Source organism: Pogona vitticeps, chromosome 8, assembly GCF_051106095.1.
Source record: "Pogona vitticeps strain Pit_001003342236 chromosome 8, PviZW2.1, whole genome shotgun sequence".
Taxonomy (NCBI): Eukaryota; Metazoa; Chordata; class Lepidosauria; order Squamata; family Agamidae; genus Pogona; species Pogona vitticeps.
In genome coordinates, this window is record NC_135790.1 from 30127939 (window position 1) to 30154097 (window position 26159).

The 26159-nt window shown below is 53.9% G+C and overlaps 1 protein-coding gene across 5 annotated transcripts in view; it reads left to right on the forward strand.

The window, feature by feature from the left end:
• The window catches only part of DSCAML1 (DS cell adhesion molecule like 1), a 113889-nt gene that overhangs the window by 59328 nt on the left and 28402 nt on the right, over positions 1-26159 (forward strand). For 3 of the 5 annotated variants that reach the window (XM_072978793.2, XM_072978792.2, XM_072978791.2), the window contains 11 exons: positions 7516-7662; positions 8842-9120; positions 10865-11140; positions 13075-13371; positions 14685-14957; positions 16821-17099; positions 19525-19644; positions 20048-20224; positions 24251-24450; positions 24721-24817; positions 25583-25711. In XM_072978793.2, the coding sequence (XP_072834894.2) occupies positions 7516-7662; positions 8842-9120; positions 10865-11140; positions 13075-13371; positions 14685-14957; positions 16821-17099; positions 19525-19644; positions 20048-20224; positions 24251-24450; positions 24721-24817; positions 25583-25711 (2274 nt within the window). Of the gene's footprint in view, positions 1-7515; positions 7663-8841; positions 9121-10864; positions 11141-13074; positions 13372-13720; positions 13804-14684; positions 14958-16820; positions 17100-19524; positions 19645-20047; positions 20225-24250; positions 24451-24720; positions 24818-25582; positions 25712-26159 lie in introns of those variants that run through there. The other 2 variants (XR_013538165.1, XR_013538166.1) reach the window with 2 other exon arrangements.

The following is a 26159-nucleotide window of genomic DNA, read 5'->3' on the forward strand; positions in this document are numbered from 1 at the left end:
AGACGGGTCCTTGGCTCTTCCCCCCTCCCCACCCAGAAGCCATTTCTGCTTCCCACCCTTGGTAGGGGGGATAGCCATGGCCGCCGTAGAAGAGGGCAGCCTTTCCAGCCCCCAGTTGCTGCCACTGTGGCCTGTCTCTCCTGCGTCCTGCCCGGCTGCCTGAGCTCAGACGGAGGCGGACGTGGGCCTGGCGAGCGAGTAGAGGGGGAGACTAGGTTGGCTGGAAAGGCTTCCTCGACACACCCCTCTTTCCCAACTAGAGCATCCTTTGCATCTTGCTTATCTGACAAAAAATCAGTGTTTGATCATGATAGAGCAACAGTCATGCTGGCTGGTGACATTTTATGCCAGCACATGCACCTCCCCTTCAGAAAAAGACATAATTCTAATTATTTGGGAGTAGAGTCAGGAGCAGGGGGAGGGGGATGTCAGAGGGAATGTCTGGTGTTTCTTGGGGGGGGGGGATTGGGGCGGTGAGGGATGCTCAGGAAACCCATCCCCAACCTGAGCTGACAGGACCCAGCAGTCTTTGCTTAATGAGGTGGCTGTGGGAAGATGGCGGGGGGGGGGAGCAGAGAGACTCTGCAGCAGCCAGCCCTGGATTGCCTCTCTCTCTGCTTTTCTGTTTTCTGCTTTGAGATGCAAATTTCTGCACATCCCCCATCATATTTTCTCTTCATTAGCATGAAATCTGACTCGTTCCACATTTTAGCTTTTAAAAAAGATCCTTCAGAAAATGAGTAGGGAGGAGAGACATGTGGGGTGATGGAGATGGCATCAACTGAAAGCAGCAAGCTCAGCCATGGGGTGGGGTGGGGTTTTTGTTTTTGTTTTTGTTTTTTTAAATATCTGACAGAGAGAGAGAATGAGAATCTCCCAGCACAGCTGAACAGGAGGAAGAGGAGTCTGGTAACCCCTGAGATTTGCAGATGGAGGCAGTTCTTCCTTGCTTCTCCCTGCCTGCCCTCCCCCAGCCCCCAGTCCCTCTTTCCAACCAGCCCACAGCTGCTCCCTTGGTGACTCCCACAATGTGTTCAAGGTGGGAGACATTGTCAGGGGCAATCCCGGCTGCTCCCTTGGTTCCCGGACCCGAGGCAGCCTTTGGTCCATCAGGTGGGATGGTTTGGGAGAAAATGCCAGCTGAGTCACTTGCATCTGTCTCTCCTGGGCAGTGGGCAGCATATACTATGCCTTGCTGAAACCCTGCAACCTGGCCCTCCTTTTCTCCAGAAAAGGCAAAGTGGTGATGAAGGGTGAGGAGGAGGAGGAGGACTGAAAATGCTAGTTGGCCCATTTGTGCTTTAGACAGCCCCTGTTTTTTAACCTGCTGGACCCCTTTCGGCTGATCTTGAACCCTGAGACACCAAAGGTAGCTCTGCAGTGTCCCATTCATAGCATTCTTATGGCACTAATGGGAGCGGAATACAAATTGAATGAATGAATAAAATAAATAAATAAACTTGCTTTGTGAAATTCTGATCAGTTTCAAATGTTATTAGGGTTAGCAAAATTAGTTTTGCAAAATGAGGCATGCTCCATTTCATTCTGAGGGTAGAATGTTGTTGGTACTCTTAGCAGTTTTGAGGGCTTTGGGGTCTCCTATGAACTGTCATGGTAAACAAGCAAATGATGATAGCTACCTTTTCAATAAAAAGGGACGTGGTGGCGCTGTGGGCTAAACCGCAGAAGCCTGTGCTGCAGGGTCAGAAGACCAAGCAGTCGTAAGATCGAATCCATGTGACGGAGTGAGCGCCCGTCGCTTGTCCCAGCTCCCGCCAACCTAGCGGTTCGAAAGCATGCAAATGCGAGTAGATAAATAGGTACCATCTCGGTGGGAAGGTAAACAGCGTTCCGTGTCTAAATCACACTGGCCATGTGACCACGGAAAGATTGTCTTCGGACAAACGCTGGCTCTATGGCTTGAAGAGCGGGATGAGCGCCGCCCCCTAGAGTCGGACACGACTGGACAAAAATTGTCAAGGGGAACCTTTACCTTTTCAATATTATCAGACATAATCACTCCTGAAGAGGTAATGTCTATCAAACTGTAAACTGATAGGTGCAGGGAAGCTGTGGTAGGCACTTTGGCCTCCCTCCTGCCCCCTTTAAGGAAATTTCTGCATCTTTTAGCAGAATTAGATGACTGTTGCAGGAATAGTTGTGCATTTTATGGGTGTCAAGCTTTTCAAGTTTCAGGAAAATAAGTGGGAGGAGCTTTACCTAAAAGGAATGTTTGCATGTGGGGCTGTCTAAAATGATAATCTCCCCTCCCCCTGCGTAAGTCTTTTTCTGATCATTTGTTATGAACATATAAAGACAGCCTTTGGAATCTGTAACATGAGGTAAGAAACTGCAAAATAATAGAAGGGCGGGTTTAAAGGCAAAGGTCTTACATGTGAAAGACAGTTAAACTTGTTGCAGGGCTTCTGTTTTTTTAGCTCAACGTCTCCAGAAGTGTCATAAGACAGAATCAGAGGGTGGGTGTGGGGGGAAGGCATAGGAAGACATCCTGCATTTTCAAAATACTGGTCCAACTGATTGGTTGGTTAGTTGGTTGATGTAATTGATTTATATGTTGTTGCAGACTTCCACAGACTTCAGAGCAACATGCCTATTCTTGGGAGAGAGAACTAGCAAGGAAATCTGGAAAGCCCCACACTCTGTTATTTCAGTGTCCCTGCCTTAAAGTTCTGGGGTCGCAGAACCCTGATCAACCTATTTGCTGTGATTAGAAGCTGGAGCGTCCAGTCCCCCAAATACTACAACCCTCCCCTCTCTGCCAGAAGGTACCGGTTGTGCTCCATGATACCCCATCCCTTCCTCCCTTCTGTATTTGGATCTGACAGTCCTGGGTTGTGGGATTGGGTCCTTGGCTTGTTCCCCTCTTCCTCCAGTGCATAATGAATGCGATAAGAAATTTCCTCGCTGGGATGTGACTAGGCATGGGAAGGTAGAGTCTCTTCTTCCTCTTCCTCCTCCTCCTCCTCCTCCTCTGCTTCATTCTGCGTAGGCCACCTCCGGGACATGAATGCCTCCAAGTGCCAGGGTACCTACCAGGAGGTGCCAAGAGTGGGCACAGGGCAGGTGTAGGTCGTGGTGGGTTGGAGAGAGGAGCTGGTGTGCCCATTTGGCCAGCTGCCACATCAAGCTCGGCTGCACCTGGACTGCTTTCTCTAGAGAAAGTCGGGAGAGCTGAAGCAGATGCTGTGCCCTCCCTCCCTCCCTCCCTCCCTCGTGAGAGACCTCCTCTTTGAAGCATGAGCGGCAGCATTTCTTCCAACACAGGTGCCACCTCAGACATAGGAAACTGAAAGAAACTTTAGACAATCTGCTCGCTCAGTAAGGTGAACTTGCAGTGGGGGTGGGAGCGAGGGCCGGAGGTGGGAGTCAGCAGCCCTCCTTTGGTTTCTCCTTCCGTGGCTTTTATTTGACATGGCCATGGAACAGCCGCTGCTGCTGCTGCTGCTGCTGCTGACGTGCCAGTCCAGCTTCATTCTGGAAGGCCCTCTCTTGTCCTGAGGCCTCTGTAGGTACAAGGGGCTGTGGTGTGTCCCAGCCCACTCCGATTGCCTTCAACTTGGCTATGGCATTGGGCCTGACCTTTCCACTGACCCCCATGGCCATGCAACATGTAAGAGACAGGGATGGGGACTTCAGCACTTACTTACTTACTTACTTACTTACTTACTTACTTACTTACTTACTTACTTACTTACTTACTTACTTACTTACTTACTTACTTACTTATGTATTTATTTATTTATTTATTTATTTATTTTTAAATTTATTTATTTATTGATTTGATTTGATTTGATTTGATTTGATTTGATTTTTACCCCGCCCCTCTAGACCATGTCTACTCAGGGTGGCTTACATTAGATAAAACAGAACAATATAAAATCATAAAATTACAATTATAACAATTAATTGGCATAGCTGAGAACCCCACACACCAACCTCAGATGGCCACTTGGGGGCTAGTTGGAAGAGAAGGTTGGTTTCCATAGAGCCTGCAATCAGAGTTGAAAACATGGTTCCAGCAGTCATGTTGGAAAAGCAGACCTCCAAGGAATCCCATGCTTAAGTGCTGAAGACCAATTAGATAACAAAACAAGCTGATTTTGCAAATTACAGGTGAGATAAATGGCAACACAGTCAAAGGCCTTTCAGCCATTTTGGAATTCCTTCTTGTACTGTAATCATGGGCTATTTGTAACATCTGCTTCTGCCCTGAGAGGGACAAACTTCCCAGTGGGCTGGAACAGTTTCCTCTGTTGACTGGAAGGAGCTGCTCAGGTCGGCATCCTATGGATGGAGCAACAGGGGCTCTGGGCTGTTGACTAGTCCCTGCTATGGCTGGGCCTGTTGGAAGGGCAGTAGTGGGCCCAAAATGGCTGGCAGGCAGGAGGCTGTGGTCGTGCTGTGCACTAGAAGGGAGAAGCAGGAACTGGGAGAGGGTGGGCAGGTGGGCTAGGAATGAATGTCATCCCAGACCTTGGTAGCTGACGAAAGACTGCAGGTGGAGGATGAAGCCAGGCTGGTTTCATGCCTCGGAAGCAGGATAGAAGCAGGCCTTGTTCTCGTGGACGTTTGGTCCGGACATATGCCGGATAGCCTTGTTTGGGAAGTGGGGACTTAACTGTAGGGGCAGACATCCCAAAATGGGAAAGGACAACCTGTGCCATGTCAATAGATATTCAGATGTGTGTGAAGTAAATGGCAGGTCAGTTCATGAGGGGTTCTGAGTGATCACGCCCTCATTCTGGCATGGTAGGATAATGTCCAGCAAGCCTCTTTCTCCTGAGAGGCTGGCACAGGGTTTTGCCCAAAGGGAGAAGGTCGAAAAGGCAAGCAGCGTCCATGAGGCAGCCTGGACAGACAGACAGCGTGGGTTCCTGGCCCTCTTCTTCATGGGCTAGGTCTGATTTCCATTCCCTCTGGGGATTGCATTGGCTGTTCAGCCGCCTCCTCCCTCCTGGTGCCCCTTTTCATCTTCCTCTCTCAGAAAATCCATTTAAATGCAATTCCATTCTTAAGCCTCTCCTTCATGCATGTCTAATGAATGTCAGGGAAATGCTATTACAATGCAGCCGAGTAGGATCCAATCTTGTAGAGTGTCTACAAGTCATTTGGAGAAAACCCTGGGAGCGCTCCCAGTTTTATTATGGCGTAATTAGAAATAAAATCTCATTGCAAGAGTTGAATGAGAGACGGGTGTTAATCCTTTAACGGGAAAGATAGAGCTGTACTTAGAGAAGAGATTAAGGACAGGAGGAAAGAGAGCCGTTTGTTAGTTCAGCCCGCCTCTTCCTTGGTGGCTGCTGAGGGAAAGAGAGAACAGACCTCCGAGAAGGAGGCAGAAAGGTTGAGTCTGTAAATGGAAACCCGGGTCTCCTTCAGTTCCTCTTTTGCCATCCAGCCTTTTAGCCCTGGGCCAGGGCAGGGCAAAATACTCTGGCTCTTTTGAGCCAAGACCAGCTGGAGAAAACCATCCGGAGTATCACCCCACCTGCACCCTAGAGCTGCCTCCCTAGGCTGCTGGATCTTTCCTTCACGGTTGCATGTTCAATGGATTTTTAAAGTTACGTACCTTTAGGAGACACACGTAAAACTCTTGGCATGGGACCTCAATGGTGCCTGTTCTTTTCACTTTATGGACTCATTCCTGAAGTTTCTTTCCTTCCCTTCCTTCAGGTTGCGGGGGGTGGGTGGGGTGGGGAGGCGTTGTCATGGCTCTCTTTTCACTGCTCCCTTTTATCCTCCAGGTGAATCTGTGGATTTGGTTGGGCTGAGAGAAGGCTGGAGCCAAGTCTTACAAGTTGCAGTTGAATAAGTGGGCATGTTCAGACTGGAGAAAAGAAGACAGAGGGGGCATATAATGTTAGCCACTTTAGGATGTGCTGTCGTGTGGATGATGGAGCAGCCTTTTGGTCTGCAGCTCCAGAATGTGGAACCTGAAGCCGTGATAGATATTACAGGAAAAGAGAGATTCTGGGGAGGGCAGTGCCCTTCGGGAGACATTCAAACAGAGCTTGGATAGCCATCTCTTAGGGATGCATTGGTTAGACTCGATGACCCTTCTAAGTCTACTGTCCTGTGATTCATTGATTTCATGACCAGAATGAGGCCTCCTGAGGACCTTTAGTGGTCAACATTAATTTGCCTTTGGGTCTTCCTGGAATGTTAGTTATCTGCTCGAAACACTACACCAAGTTGCAACCTGAAGACTGTATTAATCCATCGCCACCTTTGTTACAGCCATCCATTTGTGGCCAGTGAGGCCTGGGAAGAACAAAGGGAATTCACCTTATTATTCTTAGGAAAACTGGTGTTCCCAGTACTGTATTTCTATAAATCTCCATGGGAAAAAGAACAGGAGCTGTGCCCCTCTGTTGGGGATGATCACGTCCTTCTCTCTGAATTAGAAGGCTCTGCAAAGTGGAGGTGCCAGAATGTGGCCCTGGCTATCGTGGCCTTCTTTGGCTGGAGAGCCTCTGATTTGGGGGAGGAGGCTTTGTGGATGGAGGGATCCTCTGGAGGCACCCCAAGGGATTGGGGTTACTCTGTATGTTCTGTGGCTTCTACCAAGAATGACTGAAGTATGCATTAGATAATAATTGAAAGTGGTGGGATTGCTTCTCTTGCTTTCAGAAGGTGGGCATGAGGTGGGGTGGAGAGCCTGACCAGCCACTACCTACAAAGCTGCCCGTGAGCCTGGTCTGTTGGTTTTCCTTCTCCAGGATTCCTGAGGGGGCTGTTTGTTTTCACAGTTAATTATTAACTCAACAGGATGGGTTTCCTTTTGATTCTTCTGTAGTTGGAGCAGAGGGGTGTGTGTGTGTGAGAAAGAGAGAGAGAGAGAACTAGGGGTACTGACTTACTGTAGTTGGGGACCATCGTTAAAGGTCTTGGTTGGTGATCTCAGAGGGAAGGGAAGGTAGAAGCAGAATGCAAACTACCTTTTATGATGATCCTCACCATAGCAGGAGAAGAGGTTTGTGTGTGTGTGTGTGTGCGTGCGTGTGCGCGCATGTGAGAGAGAGAGTTAATCCTGCAGATGGCAGCATCTTACCTTGTAGCGTCTGTTAGAGATGCCCATGTGTACCTGAGAGAAGAGGCTGTTTTCACACCCGACGTGGCACTTTTGCTTCCCCTCTGACAAGTAAGAATCTGGTGGACGAGATGTTTGCTCTTCTTGAAGAACTTCTGCAAGATATAGATATGGCTGGTCAAAATGTAGTCCTCTGCCTTGGCAGGACTGCCTGTCGGGGAAGGCTCGCTTGTCCTGGCATTGCAGGACCTCTGTCTGAGCTGCAAGTAAGAAGGATTGGGGACCCTACACAGTGCTTAGCTGTAGACCAGGCTCCGGGCCCCAGCTCCATGCCCCTCCCTTTCTTGCAGAAGAAGCATCTTCGTGGGTGCCCTGCCCTTGGCCATTGCTGTCCACCCAAGGGTTGCCTTCCTTTCCTGGTGACTGATTGCTGATGTGGCTTTGTCTCTTTTTGTGTTTTCCAGAAAATAGGTTTTTCATTACTTTCTACGGGGGGTTGTACATATCAGATGTCCAGAAGGAAGATGCCTTGTCCACCTACAGGTGTATCACCAAACACAAGTACAGTGGTGAGACACGACAAAGCAACGGAGCCCGACTGTCTGTCTCAGGTACAACTTTTGGCTTTCTAGGGCCCTGTTTGTGTGGAACAACCACACTGGTTTGCTGCCTGGGAACAGGGCCGTGATTAGCAACCTGAGCAGCTGTTTCCTGAGACTGACTCCTGAGAAGCCAGGAGGAGAACTGAGTTATGCTGTTCATGCCTGGTGGGGGAAATGGTCAAACTGGTGAGGTTCACCTTTGGCCTCAGCCATCCCACTTCCTGAATTTGATTTCTGGGATCTTTGGCAAAATGGAATTCAACCCAATTTGAGTAGTTATGTTCCTTTGGCGAAGCTTCAGGAAGTGGGACAGTCCAACCTGAGCGATATCAGAGCACATGGGGCCATTGGCAGAAAAGGAGGCACCACCCTTGCCTTTGAAGTCTGTGGTCAGCTGCAGTACATCCGAAGACACCTCTGGCTTCCCCAGCCTTGGAGGAGGTCTAGTCTTGGGCTTTGTGATTTTGAATGAGCTGCTAGCTCTAGCGCTGGGGCCTACATTTGCTGGGGGGATCCCGTGCCCTCCCTCCAGTGGACGAGGGTGCTCTGTCATCCCTTACAGCAGCTCAGCCTGTCTGTAGGCTAAGGCACACCTCCCCTGAGCCCCTGGCTGAGTTGGGCTCCTCTCTGCTTTGAATGTCTGGAGCAGCCAGAACATCCTGTGTGAGCAGGGGTCTTCCATCCAGCCCTTGCCTTGGCAGTAGCATGGGCTGTTTGGGAGGGACCCCAAAGGAACTCCAGCTACGGCACCCATCCGAGAGGAGGGCACCAAGTTCTTTTCCCTCTTGCTGTTTCCTCCTCCTCCTCCTCCTCCTCCTCCTCCTCAGGGCAGAGGTGCCATGTTTCTGTGGGGGGAGGCACAGCTCTTCCTTCCTCCTTGTTAGGAGCTCTTTGTCTTGTGGATGGGCTCCCTGCCAGGCCAAGGGCAGGAAGGGACCTGCCTTCTCTCTGCATGGAGTTCTGCGGGGATGAACTTGTAAGCGGATGCAAATCCATGGAGAGGAGAGCTCAGGAGACGTGAGGAAAAGGCGATTATGGAGAAGGGCGGCTAAAGACTTAAAAGGATTTGAGATCTGCCAACTCGCATAATTCCATGCTCTCCATTCACAGAATTTGGGCTCGGGGGGGGGGGGTGGGTTCTCAGCGCTGGAGGGGCAACATGGGCTCAGTCTCTTTCTTTCCTTCCAGACCCTGCGGAGTCCATCCCAGCCATCCTAGACGGCTTCCATTCCCGAGAAGCCAAGGCTGGGCAGCTGGTAGAGCTCCCTTGCATTGCCTCTGGTTACCCCAACCCTGCCATCCGATGGATCAAAGATGGTCGGCCACTGCCTGCTGATAGTCGGTGGACCAAACGCATCACGGGGCTGACTATCAGTGACCTGCGTGTGGAGGACAGTGGCGTCTACATCTGTGAGGTCACAAACACTTTCGGGTCTGCAGAGGTCACGGGCACTCTCACAGTGATCGGTGAGTAGGGCAGCTCTGCCCTGCCTTGGTGAAAAAGAGAAAGGAAAGCAAAGTGCGCTGCTTATATATACCTCCCATAGCATTTAAAGCACTTTCTGGGCGGTTTACAATTTAATTATGCAGGCTATATATTGCCCCCCCCCCCCAGCACGCTGGACGCTCAATTTACCAACCTCAGGTCATGAACAAAGTCTTCCCTACAATACTGCACTTTACCCACTGTGACACAAGGTGCAGAGGGCCTTCCTGGGTTGTGGGTGGGTGGGAGTTGCTCCTCTGTGATGCCACCCCTTCTTGGATAGGCATTGCCAGCCAGCAGAAAGTGACTGTGGCCAAGGAGGGAAGGAGAGAGAGGCTGGGTGATCTTGCCTGTCTGTTTTTTGACAGGCACACCTCGGCGCTTCTGTGGGCGCAGCTTTCTTAACTGCACTGGGCCTGAGTGGGATTATGTGGCCTGATGGGGTTGAGTCCTGGAGTCCACTAGTTCCTTTGTTTAGCTCAGAAGCAAATCTTATGGCCGGGATTTGTGCCTCCAGCAAATGCTTCCTGCCCTCCCTAGACTTTCAGTGTTGCCCCGCCCGCCCACCTACCCACCCCACCGGCCTCAGTGTGTGTATATATTGCAGAGAGGGCTTTGGGCCATCACTGCTTGGCTCCCCTGTGGGTGGCTTCAGCCAAAAGAGGGCTTCCTGGTACTTCTGTGCTTCCTCCATCCTCCTCCTGAGGAATCCTGGCCCATTTCTCAAATGGGAGGAAGAGAACTTTGTTCTGGAGGTCCTAGTGATCTCACATGCAGAGATCCAGCAGAGAAGGTCTGAAAGTCACACCTTCCTGCCCCTGCCCCCCCACCCCCACCCACTGGGATACTCCAGGCCAGAGGAGAGGGAGGGTTGGGGCTGCAGTGCAGCGGGGGGGGGGCACAGCGTGCGAGAAGTGATGTGTGCTCCAGGCAGGCCTGTCGCCCTGCTGCGTCTGTCAGCCCAGTGTGATGGCTCCTTGGTTCTCCCTCTTGACAACTCCTTCGTAGTCTGAGAAGGAAAGTGATACACAGAGAAGGTGCTGTTGGCACCCAGCACTCCTGATGGCAGGAGGAGGCAAGGGGTGGGTGGGAAGCCCTGCGTGCACCTGGGTTATTGTGCGCTGACATTTCCCAGCAGATGGAAATGTGGGAGAGGGAGGTGTGTGTGTGTTATACACACTCTCCGAGCCTGTTTCTCAGCATGCCATCTTCTGGGCCATGGTCTCCCACCCGAGGGCCTTCTTCATTGTGTGGTGTGTGTATGTGTGTGTGCAAATCAAGGCCCCTTCTTGGACGCCTTTCCAGCATTCAGATCAGGATTGTGGGGAAGCCGCAGCAACAGAAGATGCAGAAGTAAAGGATGTGCAGGTTTTTGTAATTGTGGGGGGACAGTACTATGAGGTCAGTAGATGGGTTGGTGTGTATGTTCCCTTTTGGGTTTCAGGAAGCTTCTGTGGCTGGCCTTGGCCCCAAACACACCCGGTCCCACCACAGCCACCGTCACTACCCCAGCAGCCCTGGCCTCTGTATTTCGGGCCGTAACCATCAGATGGGAAGAGTTGCCCTGGAGGGCTGCCATCTCTTCTTCCCTGCTTTCTTTTGGGTTTTGGGGGTTGTTCTCTTTGGAAAGGCCTTGTCTGGTAGGGTGAGCTGCTTGGGCCAGACCAGGAGGGCCCCTGCTGCTCCGGGGTCCCCAGAATCCGGCCCCTGCTTCTTTTGTCACAGACCCCCTGCACGTCTCCCTCACTCCAAAGAAGCTGAAGACCGGCATTGGCAGCACCGTCATCTTGTCGTGCGCGCTTTCGGGCTCGCCAGAATACACTCTCCGTTGGTACCGCAACACGGAGCTGGTGGTGCCCGACGACTTCATCTCCATCCGCGGGATTAGCAACGAGACGCTGCTCATCACGGCTGCCCAGAAGAGCCACTCGGGGGCCTATCAGTGCTTTGCCACAAGGAGGGCCCAGACTGCTCAGGACTTTGCCACCATTGTGCTGGAAGGTCAGCTGCATGCCATGGGGAAAGAGGGGTTGGGGGAGCCGGTTCAGGAGCCCTTGCTGTGTAGCTATTGGGGGGTCCTGCGAGACAGGCAGGTGAAGGGGTTCCTCTCTGGCTGCCTGGTTCCCCAGGCCCCGCTGTGGAGAAATGTATCCAAAGGACTCCCTCTGACTCAGCTTTTCTATTTATTTTTTTTAAATTATTATTTCAAGGGTAAATTCTGGCTCTGTGCTCAGTGCTTGGCTGCTGAGGCCTTTCTCTCCAGGGCATTTGGGCCTCAAAGGGGCCAGGCAAAGGCTTTTTCTGCTGGCTCTTCTTTTCTGCACTGAGATGCCGAGGACTCTGTGGTGGGCAAAGGCGAAGGGCACAAGGGGAATCCTCCCTCCCTACGGCCTTTGCTTGAACCTTGCTGCTCTGTGGATCCTGCTATATATATATATATATATATATATATGAGAAGGGCTGTTCCATGCGGACCAGGAACTGCTGGAATTCCTGCCTCGTGGTGGGCCGCTGGAGGTGCAACGCTCATTTAAAAAGGGCTTGTCCTGGAGGCCTGCTTTCTGTCCATGGGATATGAGATGCCTTTTGTGCAAACTGCTTTCCCACTCTAGCCTGCATTATGCTGAGCCTGTATTTACCTCAAAGTATAAACTGACAACTGAAACAATAATTTCTTACGAAACATATACAAAAATTCAAATGAGCCCAGATCAGCTACTTAATAGGCATGGCATAAATTCAAAATTACAAGGAAAGTGTCGATACAAAACATAACCACAGTTAGAAGGTAAAGGGACCATGCTTTATCTACTAACACCATGTGCTGAAGGTGTTGCTACTCTCCTTGAAAGGGCCACCCCTGTCTCCCTTAAAGGCCTGCCTAACCAGATGCAAAGCACCCCTGCCCAGAAGAGGGGCTTGCGCTCAACCCTCCTGTCCTCCCAAGGTGACTAGGCTGAGCTATGGAGCCTCTAGTAGCGCTTTGTCCTCCTTGGGGCTTCCTGTTGAAATATTTTGATTCTTCAGATTTCCTCCTAGAACCAGTTGTCATCTGAATTGCCAGCAAGCTGTCTGTATTAATACCCATATTATTTGGTAAGGCTGAATCCTGCTAAAGTTATCCAGGGTTGTTTGGTTCCGACTGCCCAAAACCCTAGAACCCAGCAGAGTGCCCCAGCACAGCTGCCTGGTGGGAGGCTGGACGGAGCTCTTGTGGGCACCACAGATAATTCATTTATGGAATGGCTTGCCACAGGGTGTGCTGATAAAGTGGGATTTTCTTTGTGGAGGAAGAGAAGGTTGCTAGCCGTCATGGCCTTCTTACCTAACCTCATGTGCAGGCGCCATAGGCAGGGTTGCTTTCTAGGCAGGGGTCTGATCTTTCCTGAGACAGTGGATGAGGAGCTGCAGGGATAAACCAGAGACCAACACCTACCTCAGGTTTGATAGAGTGCAAACCGCCCGCCCCCCCCCATCTGTCCTGCTTCATCTGCCGTGTGACTTCCCACTGTGTGCCTGCCTGGGACAAAGGCAGTAGCCGTCAAGGGCCGCCCAGAGTTGCTCTCTGATCTAGCCTAGCCCCTGCACTGCTGTTGCTCTGGCATTCTGAGCAAAGGGGTGGGAAATGGGGGCTGCTGGGGGTGGAGGTGGAGCTTGGTGGTCTCGTTGCCTGTCAACTGCTCTGATGGGGTGGATGTTGAGCCCATAAGCCAAAGAGATGTTTGTGACATCCTGGTGGGGAGAGGAGGGAGGGAGGGTCTCTGCTGAAGTTGGGCCGTCCCTCCTCCCAGGCCTTGCCCAGGGCTCTCGGATTGGGGTCCATGAAGCTTCACCCCCAGTTGTCCTCTCAGAGAAGACAAAGTGGAGGTGAGAAAGGGAGGGCCCGGCATTGTGGACAACCAGCCACCGCCCTCTCTTCCTTCCTCTTCTCCTAGATGGGACTCCCCGGATCATTTCATCCTTCAGTGAGAAGGTGGTGAACCCAGGTGAGCAGTTTTCTCTGACGTGCGCAGCCAAAGGGGCCCCTCCGCCCACCATCACCTGGGCCCTGGACGACGAACCCATCCAGCGGGACGGCAGCCACCGCAGCAACCAGTACACCATGTCCGACGGCACGACGGTTAGCCACATGAACGTCACCAGCCCGCAAATCAAGGATGGAGGGGTCTATCGCTGTGCTGCGCGGAACTCAGTGGGCAGTGCCGAATACCAAGCGCGAATAAACGTAAGAGGTGCCTGTCTACTTTTAAATCTCAGAATAGGTTCTTCTCGTTTTGGGGTTGTGACTTGGGTTTGATAGAGTGTGCACGCCCACGCACACATATGTTCTGCTTCCTCTGCCCTCTTTCCTACTCCTGAAGGAGAGGCAGCCCAGACATTCACAGAGGATCGACCTAGAGCTGGTTCTAAGTTTCTGCCAGGATTGGATTGAGGCTGGCGTAGGGATGGGGCAGCCAAGACATGCAAGAGGACCAGGGAGGGAGGAAACAGAGTCTCTGTGGAGCACAGCCTGCGAGGGAGCTGGAACTAGGGTGAGGGAGATGCCCTGTGCCCCCCCACACACTCCCTCTGCCCCTGCAGGGAAGTCTGTTTCTTGTTCATGCCAGCCCCCGTGGTGCTTCTGAAGATGAATCTTACAAGGCAACAGAGCAAGGTGGCTGCAGGTAACCCATTTCCTCCTCGGGGGCTTCTTCTCTGGTGAGGGGTGGGGATCAGGTAGCCAGGGAGCACTGACTCTGAATCAGGAAGACAGATTGGCCAGTCATAACTGGACCTCTTCTCCTGATCACCACCTTTTCCAGGGTAGGTGTGAGAGCAGAGTAATCAAGGTACTGGAACTCTCGAGAGGAAAAGTAATATTTTCACATTTATTTAGTTTTGGTTTTCTTCTCACCCCTGGCCCTCAGGACAATCAAGCTTCTGTCAAGTGCAGCACACCGCATGCTTAAGCAAAATAAAAACCTTTAAAAGAGTGAGTGAGAGAGAGAGAGAGAGAGAGAGAGAGAGAGAGAGAGAAGGGTTGCTTATATTTTAAACTAGCTCATCCTTCTAATTGCTTGCAGCTCTATTTGCTGTTGGAGCCTGCCGGGTCCTGGGGCCAGGAGAATGGCCTCAGGGCCTGCATTGCTGGTCTGCTTTGAATCGTGTGAAAGGTATTTTAGACCAATGTCATCCAGTGAGTATAGCACAAGAGTACTCAAGTCTCCTAAGTATAAAAGAAACTCTAGCACATTCTGATAAGCTCCCAGAACCAACCACACCCTATTCACAGCCAGGTGGACAGGACAGCCCCAAAGGTGGTGCCATGTGCCTCTTGGTGATGCAGGGAGGGCCATGGAAGAGCAAAGAGCAGCCTCCTAAGGGATGTTCATCAGTGCCACAGGTCAGGGCTGCCCATGGCTGAGGCACAGAGAGCGGCCTTCCGTTTTCCCCTTTGCTTTCCCAGTCCCCAGAGGTGTGTGCACTCTCTGGTGTTCCAACCCCCAGCTTTTTAGAATTAACCTAGCCTTCCCTTTCCTCCCCTCCCACCCTCTCTTCCTTTCAGGGCCCCCCAGCATCCGTGCAATGAAAAACATTACTGCGGTGGCCGGCCGGGACTCCTTCATCAACTGCCGCGTGATTGGCTACCCCTATTACTCCATCAAATGGTACAAGGACTCACTGCTGCTGCCCGACAACCACCGCCAAGTGGTCTTTGAGAACGGCACCCTCAAACTGATGGACGTCCAGAAGGGAATGGATGAAGGGGAGTACTTGTGCAGTGTTCTCATCCAGCCCCAGCTCTCCATCAGCCAGAGCGTCCATGTCACGGTCAAGGGTGAGTGAATGCGGTGGCCGCAAGGCAGGAGCCTTGGCAGGCCAGGCCGGAAGCTCCCCGCACGCTTCGGAGCACAGGGCTCTGGGGCTCCAGCCTGGCTTTCTGAAGTGGGGCTGTGCCCCGGCTCCTCTTCCACCCACCCCTCGCTGCCTCCAGAAGGCTTTGTCCAGCCAGGGGGCAGCCAAGAAGGGTTTGCCTGGCAAGGGTGTTGCTGTCATGGCTCCCTCCCTTCCTCCCTCTCCCCTGCCCCGCCTGCCCTTAGTCCCAGAGTATCCATTTCCCATGACAAGCAGTGGAGCAGAATGCATAGTGTAAACATGCCGTATTAAAACAGCTAACCCTGTGCTCAGAGCACCTTTGTTGCTGGTTTTCAGCGTGTGTAGCTCTTTAAAAAATCATCCCCTCTGTCCTCTGAGCAGCAGAACATCGTAAAAGCTTCTCCCGCCCATCAATTATTCAGCCCCATCCAAAGAGCCATCAGCCCTAATGAATCGCAGAGGAGGCAGCAAGCGGCCTTGCCTTTCCAGCCCAGTGGCTTGCCGAGATTGCGCTCTGTGCGAGCGAGGCGGCGAGACCCACTGCAGCAGCAGCAGCAGCAGCAGCAGCCCCTGCCAGCCTCTGGATTGGCATTTAGTGGGGCATAGTGGCACAGGGAGCCAGGATGGGCTGCGGCTGCTTCTGCCATCCCACACCCCTCCCTGGCCCCCTGAGCTTGCTGGAGCCTCTTCTGTCGCCTCCTCTTGCTGCTGCTGCTGCTGCTGCTAACAGTAGCTGTTGTTGTGGCTGAGGCTTGGGCTGGGCCCCCAAGAGCCTTTCTGTGGCCAGAGAGGCGGCTGGGCCACCAGCTCTGGGTTGCCTGAGTGTGTGCACATGCCTCCGTGTGCCAGGGAAGAGTGCTGGACCTTTCCCACATCCTTTTGTTGTGACACCAGCAGAGCTCTCCAAAGCTTCTTAAATAGAACAGGGTCTGCTGAAGCAGTCCCACTTCATTTTGCATACCTTACACACACACCCTTCCTCCTTTTCCTCCACCCTCCCCCTTCTTTTCCTTGCAACTGTCTCCCGGGTGACTCCCGGAGCGCAAGCAGCCTTCTTCTGCAGCCCGGGACCCTTTCAGTGGGGGCGGCATCTCCCACGTCAGCACCTTCCGGATGCTGCCAGGAGCTCTGTTCCCCAGAACCTCGGTGGGTCGCAGTCTCTTGCCTCCTTAGTAGAGACCTTGGCATGCAGGCCTCCTCTTGATGCTGAACAGAAGAACTGGGGCTCCACCTGGCAGAGCAAGACCTGCAGCTCCCCTGTTGAGCCCTTCCCCAGTAGGGACCTTAGGCAAGCCCTTGTGTCAGGAGCTGTGGGGACACCCTGTGTTTCAAACAAGTGCTGGGCGTGTATCAGCTCTTCTGCATCTTGCTGTGGAGCAGGTGTGCAGGGGCTTGTCGTGGCCAAGCTGTGGGAACTCATGGCTTGTGCTCTTTAGACAAGAGCTGCTCAGCTGCTAGGAGGTGTGTGCAAAGCACTGCACAACAGCCCTGTAAAGCAGGCACATGCCATTCTTTCCTTCCCTCCGTCTGGAAGAGACTGGCTTGCCTTCAGCTACACATTTGACTGCTTTCCCTGCTTGGCTCTTGGCTGCACACAGAGCGGCTCTCTCTCTCTCTCTCTCTCTCTCTCTCTCTCTCTCTCTCCCCCCCCCCACTGTCTTCATTAGAAGGGGAACTGAGACTAAGACGAATCCAGCTGGGGGGTGGGGGGAGGGTCTCCCGGGTCCAAGAGCCATTTGCTCCCTGCGGAGCCTGCTGCAGGGAGCCCTGCCTCATCTCTCCTGGGTGTTTGCTGACCCACCCACTTCTCCCCTTCTCTTGGCAGTCCCTCCACTCATCCAGCCCTTTGAGTTCCCTCCAGCCTCCATTGGGCAGCTTCTCTACATCCCATGTGTGGTCTCTTCGGGGGACATGCCCATCCGCATCACCTGGAGGAAGGACGGTCAGGTGATCATCTCCGGCTCAGGCGTCACTATCGAGAGCAAGGAGTTCATGAGCTCCCTCCAGATTTCCAGCGTTTCCCTGAAGCACAATGGCAATTACACCTGCATTGCTACTAACGATGCAGCCACTGTCAGCCGGGAGCGGCAGCTTATCGTGCGAGGTGAGCATTCAGAAGAAAAGGCGGAGGGGGTGTCCCCTCCTATAGCCATCCTGTACACACACGCGGCCTGGAGGCCCAAGATGGTCCCGGTCGTCTCCCTGGAAGCAAGCCCGGGCGATCGGACTCCCAGTCAGCTGTCTCAGGCAGGGGCTGTTGCCCCTCTCATTGTTCTGGAGGCTGTGAGGGACAGAGTGCGGGTGGCTGGCTGGAGGAATGGGTGCAGCAGGAAGAGGCCAACAGGGCTGCGAGCCTTCTTTCTTTCTCTCCAGGGAGAGCTGAGAGGCTTGGCCTGCTTCACCTCCTGCTGGTTGTCCCCTTCCTGAGGCTCATGGGCAGGAAACCCATGTGAGAGTCCTGTGGCAGGCCTCTCCAGGGCGCGCCTCCCCCACCCTGCCTCACTCTCTACTAGCAGCTCCAGTTTCCCTCGTATTCAGGCATCTTTCCCCCCTCCCCCCTCCCCCCCCGGGGAGGGGGGCTACCCTAAGGCTCAGAGGCAGGCTCCCTCCAGCTCAGGCTGCAGGAAGAGAGGATGCCCTTGAGGGCAGCCTCTGGGCTTCCCCCTGGCTGACAGCCCTGCCCAGCTGTGGTCCAATCCACCCACCTACCTACCCTCCTCTCTCTCATTCTGTGGTCAGAGTCCCCATCGGGGCAGGCGAGAGCTGGGCCAAACGAAACAGCATGAGTTTCAACAGGAAAGGAGGAAAAGGAGGAGGCAGGAAAAGCCAGAGGCTCCTCGGTCAGGGGAGCGATCGCCGCCTCGGCCTGGCTTGGCCGTCACACATGCGGAAGGGATCTCGGGGCTCTTAGGAGGCATCCACAGTGTGTTGCCGCTCCCGCCCCCCCCCACCCCCCCCAAAAAGGGGTCAATGGAATAACTTGGTTGCGTCCCCAGAAGGCCTCGTGCCCAAGTCAAGGGAGGTCTTCCGGCCATGTGGTCTGAAGACAAACCGGGACATGCCCAGAGGAGAAAAAGGGCCGGAATCAGAGCCCTGTGAGGAAGAGCTGGGGGAGCGAAGTGTATTTTGCTGCAGAAGGGAAGAGGGAGAGACGAAGGGCTACCCTGTGCAAAATAGAACCAGCTTTGCCTTGTAACTTCTTTCAGTGGGATGCAAAATAATTGATTCAGGTGAGGTGAAAGGAGATTTTGCTTAGTCATCGGAAAAAATCCTCTTGTCGGCAAGAGCGATTCAGCAGTTCAGGAAAGGGCTCACTGGGCGCGTCTCCTTCGTGGACAGCTTTGAACTTAAGAGCGACCTCCGTGGTCCATTCAGCTGAGCTGGGGAGTGGTAGGTGCTGAGCCCTGCCTAGGCAGCATCCACCACCACCACCCCCGGTCCGGTAGGGACCCTTCCTTAGCCTGTGCCCTGCTCTGTCCTGACTGCCTGCAGGAGCAGCCTCATGACCCGCTCCAAGGGGTCAAGGTTTGCGTCAAGAGGCCGCTCTGCCCCACAGTCTTCCCTTTGTGCCCCTCCTGATCCTAAACCCTTTCTCCTTGAGACCAGCTGCCTCTCACACGTAGGTCACTTTGGATAGCGAAAAGAATGGAGGCTTCAGCTTTTCAGGCAGAAGACAAAGCTCTAGCCTTTGGGTGGCAGGGGAGCAGATCTGAGGAGGTCAGCACGAAGAGAGGCTCCCCAACAAGCGGGCAGGCGGCCTCTGGGCCAAGGGAGCTCTTCTTCCCTGGAGCCACTGAGCAGAGGCTGGGCACGGGGGGCGGGCGGGGGGGGCACACAGAGATCCTACCCCCAGGGCTTGCCCTGCAGGAGGGTGGATTGGATGACCTCCACAGGCCTTCTCAACTCTCGAGTGAGAGCTGCATCCCAGTCCTGCAGCTTTTGTCTCTTTCAGGGAATGGGGATGGGGATGGGGGGGGGGTCCCCTCACTGATCCCAGAGTCATCTCTAGCCTCATTTGGAGACTCACTGAAGACTCACTGTCCTACTTGGGGAATGCTGACCGTGTTGCCCTCCACCCTCCGTGCCCTGAGACATGGAAGGCTTTTGGGGGCTAGGTGGGGTGTGGGGATGTCCTCACTTGTGGTCTACGCATGCACGTTCACACATGCCGTTCTGGGTCAGCAGGGAAGAGTTGACCCTCTTAAGGAGAAGGCGCTTAGGGACAGAAGGGCTAGCATGAGAGAGAGAGAGGAGCTCTGCCCGAAGGCCCGAAGGCACCTCTTAGTGGCGACACTAGTTCTCTGGAACTGATTGTTTTTTGGAAACCAAAATCTGCAGAGTTTTCCTCCAGGGGGGAGACAAGGGGAAATGGAGGCATCCTGTGAGTTCAGCCAGGGAGTGCAGAGAGCAGGCGAGGGGTGCATCAGGATATCCCCCCCCAAGATGAGGAGACAAAGGCTGGGGGGAGGGGGGTGGGTTTCTCAGGCTGCTCTTCCAATCTTGACCCCCCCGGCTCCCCTTCCTTGCAGTCCCTCCTCGCTTTGTCGTCCAGCCCAACAACCAGGATGGGATCTATGGAAAAGCAGGCGTCTTGAACTGCTCGGTGGATGGGTACCCCCCTCCTAAAGTTATGTGGAAGCATGCTAAAGGTATGTGCCACATCCCCAGCGTGCGCCCTCCCCCGCCGCCACCATCGTGGCCTCCTGCTGCTGCAGGAGGCTTTCCTCCTCGTCCTAAATGGGAAGGGGCAGGTTTGGCAGCCTTTCGGTATGACTGGAAAGCTGTGGAAGGGCAGGGGGCTGAGTCCTCTTGCAGGCGTGCTCCTCTAGGGAACACTGTCTGATGCAACTGCGGGGTGGGTGGGGGCTCCCTCTGGGTGCCTCCCCAGCAAAGGGATCTAACTAACCAGTTGCTCTGGGCCCAGCAGTGACTCTGTTGGGCTGGTGGGAGTAGGTGTGGCTTTGTGACCCTGCAGAAGGCTGCAGGGAATTCCTGGCGGGTCCCTGAGTCGGGCCAGGAGTGCCCAAGGGCCTGCTCTTGCTTTCCTTCCAGGCAGTGGGAACCCCCAGCAGTACCATCCAGTCCCGCTCACCGGCCGCATCCAGATCCTGCCCAACAGCTCGCTCCTCATCCGGCACGTGTTGGAAGAGGACATTGGCTACTACCTGTGCCAGGCCAGCAACGGAGTGGGCACTGACATCAGCAAATCCATGTTCCTCACGGTGAAGAGTAAGTCGGAAGGGGGCCTCGGGGGCCTCTCTCGGAGCAGGGCAGCCTTTCCAGCCAGGGGGGTCCAAAGCCGAGCGGCGTTCTTCTCTCTGTAAAGTTCACGCTAGACCCCGTTTGCTTCTGCCCGGAGAGAGAGAGAGAGGGCAGGGTCATCTCCAGGGCCCACAGCCCCCCCCCCGACATTAGTGAAAGGTCCCAGAGATCCTGCTTGGCCTCTGGTTTTGGCCCCTCCTCGGAGGCCGCCCTCAAGAGCGAGCAGGCCTTTGCCTTTTCTTGGTTCCCTTGCAGACCTTTGCAGAAGGAGAGGCCATCCGACTGCTGCCTCTGGGGGGGCTGCCTTCTCGCTTGTGGGCCGTGAACTCCTTCCTCTCTGCTGGCTTTCAGCAACCCGTGTGCATTGATTCCTGTTCCCTCAGGGACTAGATTCCCTCCCATGATCAGAAAACACTTTGTCCTTAATAAAAACAGGCAATCAATCTACATCACGGCAGTGTTGGCGGAGAGAGGAGGCAGAGAGCGTGGCCGCTGCCTGAGGGATGCCAAGGGTTTCCACAACTCATTTCCTGGTGGGGTTGGACTAAGGCCGCCCTGGGCAGGCGAGATCTGGGCTTCTCAGCTTCCCCAGAGCTGATGCAGTGGAACTGGGAGCCCTCTGGCCGAGTCCTCGCCTGGAGATGGAAAAAAGGAATGGGGCCAGACAGATGCGGGGGGGGGGGGGGAGGAAAGCTGTGTTGCCAGAGGCAGGGAAGCCATTGGAGGGGGCGTGTCTGAAAGAATGGCTGACAAAATCAGGGTGTGTGTTTGGGTCTGAAGTCCCTGTGACCCAGCTCTGCACACAGTGCTCAGCACTGAGTATGCAACCACAACTTCCCCGCACCTTATGGGGTCTGATTAGGGCTAACAGCTGCCCCCCCAATCCGATGTCTTCGGGAGCAATGGAGCAGCACTCCTTTGTTGGTTCCTTCACGGCGACACACACACACACACACACACACGGCTGGCTGGCTGGCCGTTCTCTGCCTTGGAACCCCACCCTGCATGCCCACCCTGCTTCATTTCAATCCCTGTTAAATCCAAGGGGGGCCAAAGGGCTGATTTGCTCAGCTTTTCTGGCCTGGGGCTGGATTTTATACCTTTGACAAGCTCTGTTCTGCTGGTGGGTTTATTGTTCATGTATTTCTTACATGATTTTCTATTTAGCTGAAAGCTGCCCATGTAACCATGATAAAAATAAAAGAACAAATACAAAAGGAAAAAAATGTGATGGCACCTTAAAGACAAATGGTTACATTTTAAGATGAGATGTTGTGGACAAGTCCAGTTCCTCAGAAGAGTGGTTTGCCAGGAAAGAAGGGGAAGACCGAAAAGCCCTCCTCTGGGGTCCTCTTGGGGCTGCAGCATCGCCCAGGCCGGGCCTTCCTCCTGGGGCCAGCTCTCTCCCAAGGGGCGATGTTGGCCTTCACATCCCTTGGGACAGCGCAGAGCTGGGGGGGGGGGGTGAACCCGTCTGCTCTCCCTCACCCCCAGCTTGCACTGTCTCAGGCTCACCCCTTGTCACACCAGCAGTGAGCAGGTGCAGGAAGGCAGGGCAGAGCGTTCCTGAAGAGGAACACCCCCCCCCCCCCCGCTGCCTCCAGCAGCATAACTGATTGCTTCCATGCAGTTTGAATTAATCTCATGCTTCAGGTGAAATGCAGCTAATCAGTGTAGACAAGAAGCTGAAATGGGTGCAGCCCAATTAACATCACAGAGCCAGCCCTCCAGAAAGCCTCCCCCTCCCCTCCATCCCCCGCCCAGGTTGGAGGAGCAGCAGCAGCCAGCCCTGCCTTTGCCACCCCGTGGTCTCCTCCTTCCTTTGTTGGGGCCTTATCTCAGCCCACCAAAGGGAATCAGCCTCTTGTCTGTGACATGTTAACAAGGAGCAAAAAGGAAGCGCTTGAAAGGAGAACAGGGTTTTCCACGATGGGGCGGGCGGGGGAAGTGTGAAGGAACCGGCTTCAGGGAGCACCTTCTGCTGAGATGCCTTGGCAGGGGGTTGCTTGTTCCCGGGGAGGCTGTGCGCAGGGACCTCCTTCCAAAGCAGAGCCCTCCGTGGCCGTGCTGCACGGTCCATCCGGTTGCTTCCCGCTCCGACCCATGGCCTTCTCAACAGAATGACCAAAGGCGTGAGCTTGCTACCACCACGTCTCCAGGAGCAGCACAATCCTCCTTTCTATTCTAATCCACCCTAAGGCAGCCCCCAGCTGGGCCAGGCTGAGGGAGGGACTGGATGAAGAGAGGCAGAGCTCATAAGGAGACCCTCTGGAGAAGCCAAAGAACTACAGGGACTCCTAGCTCTTCTTGGGTTACCTTCCGGAGCGAGCGGAGGGCTGCGACGTGAGTGGAAGCGTCTCGGAGGAGGAGGAGGGCTCCAGGGGACGAAAGGGAGACCCAGCACAAAGGCAGCCTGCTTGTGAAACCTCCTGCTGTATTATTCTGCCCAGGTTCTTCTGAGTGAATTATGCAAATCTCTTGATGGAAAAATATTCCAGGGCTCCTCCTTGAGAGTGTAAAACCTTAGTCAATAATTCATACCCGCCTGTCTCTGGCTGAGGCTTTTCTTCATTATAATCTGCACGTGGTTATTTGTCTTTCACATTTTATTGTCTATCTGGGTGTAATACTATGCATTATAAAATTTATCTGCTTCATTATTTTATTATTGCCCGTTATAGAATCCAAGGCAGGATTGCTGCCTCGGCCTGCAGTGCCTGCTGCTGAGTGTCCCTCGATGGGACAGAGGCGCCTGGCCATCCCCTGAAGGAGCTGAGACCTCTCGCCTCCTGAATGGGGATATGGACAAGGGGAGGAAAGGGGAACCTGAGATCTTGGCCCCACCTGCAGAGAAGATGTTTGCAGGCTTCGTTGCCCCTGCATGTGTGCCAACCGGAGGGGTGTGATTCATGCTGGGGGCTGGCCTGGATTTTCTCCTTTGTCTGCTTGTTTGCTGGGCTCTTTGCCTCTTGCGGTTGGGGTTCCAGCCTGGACCCTGGCACTTGGCATGCTGATGGCGGAAGGGACATTTGTGGGACATGCCAGGAGGGAGGATGGGTGATGCTGGAGCTGAGCCAGGTGTCTTTCCTACCCTGATACTGCTGTGTGTTCGATCTGTCAGTGTGAGCCATAATTTTGCATGTCATCTTTCATCTTTGAGTGTGGTTAGCTACCTTGAGCATGGTTTGGAGTGGATGCCTTGGGCGCCACGGATGCAGCCCTGCACTGTGAGCTCTCAGTCAGTGGCTTTCCTTCAACTCCTGGCTTGGAAGCTGGAGCATCCTGGAGCCTTTGCTCAGGGCAAAAGCCAGTGTCCAGTCATGCAGCTTTTCTCCTAAGCGGGAGTTAGGGAGCTTCCCACACAGACCTCCTTGAGTGACCTGTGAGCTTTCCTTTCTGAGCACTTTGGGGGAAAAAAGAGGGAAGCCATTTTTCTCCCTTTCTCCAGTGATGGATGCGACACCCTGGAGGAGTGAGCCGGTGGCAGCCAGCTTTTCACTCTTCCAGCACCTATGGGCTGAGGTCCAGTAGCTGCCCTCGGTTTGTGTCTCAACCCCCTTATGGCAGGGGCACCTCCAAAGAGAAGGAGGTTCTGGATTCTCATGTACCATGTGAAACATGCCTATAAGCATGTGTATCTTTGGAAAAATAAGCCAAGAAAACGAGAAGTTTTGTTACATGAGAAAGGACTGCCAAAATGCAGTGGAACTGGACATGGACTGGGAGGGAGGGAGGGAGTCCCTGTGGGTGTGCATTTCCTTGAGAACGGATTTTCCTTCCTGGGTCTTTCAGACACTCTGGTGAGCAGCTGATGAACCAGGGCAACATGGGTCCCTTCCTCCCTCCCTCGCCATCTCTGGACTTTGCCCATGGGGTACAGCCTGTGCCCTGGCTCCTCCTCCAGCAGCCTTGGAAGCTTCCGTGGCCCCCCTGCTTGCACCTCATTCTGGCTGGTCCCCTGCACCCACTCTGCTTCTTTTTTTCACACTGCAGTCCCCGCCATGATCACCTCTCATCCCAACACGACCATCGCCATCAAAGGGCAGCCCAAGGAGCTGAACTGCACAGCCCGCGGCGAGCGGCCCATCATCATCCGTTGGGAGAAGGGGGACACGGTCATTGATCCCGACCGCAACATCCGGTATGCCATCACCACCAAGGACAATGGCGACGAGGTCATCTCCACCCTCAAAGTGAGGAGCAGTCTAAGCAGGCAGGCAGGGAGGGGAGGGGAGGGAAGGGCAGGTGTGTGTGTGTGTGTGTGTGTGTGCGCGCGCGCGCGCCCTGGACAACCTGCTGTCTGGGCAGGTGCCCCACCAGGGCTCGGATTGCCCAGGATGATAGCCTTGTGCCCCAGAGGAATGGTCCGCCCATGGGGAGGGGGCGGATGGCCCGGCTTTTTGACGTCTGGCACTTGCCCAGCCTGGGTGTGGGCTGGTGCTGAGATGTCCTCTTGCCTGCAGCTCAAACCGGCCGACCGAGGGGACTCCGTGTTCTTTTCTTGCCACGCCATCAACTCTTATGGTGAAGACAGAGGACTCATTCAGCTGACTGTCCAAGGTATTGCTTTTCTGGGGTTGGGAAAGGGCGGCTGTGTGTGGGTGTGTTTTGTCATCCCCACCTGCTTCCCCCTGAGGTGCGGAAGGTGCTGCTGCTCTTAATTAGAATGGCTTCCCTTCCCTTGGGGGTGACAGCCACCAGTTGACCCACTCCCTTTAAATGTACCTGCATGGCATTGTTTGCATAATGGCAAGGTCCTGTGGCAGTGGGTTCCTTAGACTAACTCTGCACTCTTTCTACAGGTGCCTTAGGCACCTGTTTAGCCCGAATTCTTACGGTGTTTTGAGAATATCACTGGCTTGATGATTCTTTACACACCCTTTCTTTCTTTTGTCCTCTCCCTTCTTTGATGGTTCAACCCCATCATTATAGTCTCTCCCATGTTTTACGTAGGTATTTCATGGCAAAAGGAAGGCAAATAACAATAAATCTGCCCTTTGCTTCTTTGTCCAGCTTCATGGTTATTTTTATTTCAGTTTTCAAGAAAACCTGTAGAATTTGGAAATCCTGCGTGCAGTGTGCTAGACAGGTCTTCCTCCCTGCCTTCCATGACCTGGGCCTGTGGCTTTTACTCTGTGGGTGCATGGATACATGTGTGTGCGCGCGCGCGTGTGCGTGCGTTCGTGCGTGCGTGTGTGTGTGTGTGTGTGTGTGCGCCTCCTTTTTGCCTCTTCCTGTGGTGAGAAGCAAGCAGACAGGCAGGTCTGTGTTAATGGGGGTAGGGGTTCTTACCTCTTGCTGATTCTGCTCTCCTCCTCCTCTTAGAGCCACCAGACCCTCCAGAACTAGAGATCCGAGAGGTAAAGGCTCGTAGTATGAATCTGCGCTGGACGCAGCGGTTTGATGGCAACAGCATCATTACTGGCTTTGATATTGAGTACAAGAACAAATCGGGTGAGCAACCCATGGCAGAGCTGGGCCTTTGCTGCCACTGGTGAAGTCGGTGCTGGAAAAGCAGGCCTGAGGGTGCCAGTCCAGGGCCTTCAAGATGCTGCATGTGTGGGACCTCCGGGAAGCAGGCCTGTCCTTCTTCTGCCACTTTCCCCAGCAAGATTCTTCCTCTGGATCTCTGGAATCGATCCACACCCATTAGTTAGAGAGATTCTGGCCGCATTGCCGACTTTCACAGCGTTGTTATAAGGCCTTCCCCACAGGTTCAATGTTTGGGGTCCTTTCTTGCCTGGGTCCCATTTCTCGTGACCGATGCTGGAATACCCCACTTGGGGGCCTGGGCCACTTTTCAAAATGCAAATAGAAAAATGTTGCAGATACGAAACCCATTGCTGAGGTTTTGCGGCCATGCTTGTTGTCTCCCTTTCTTCAATTTGAGCGGGAGGGTCTC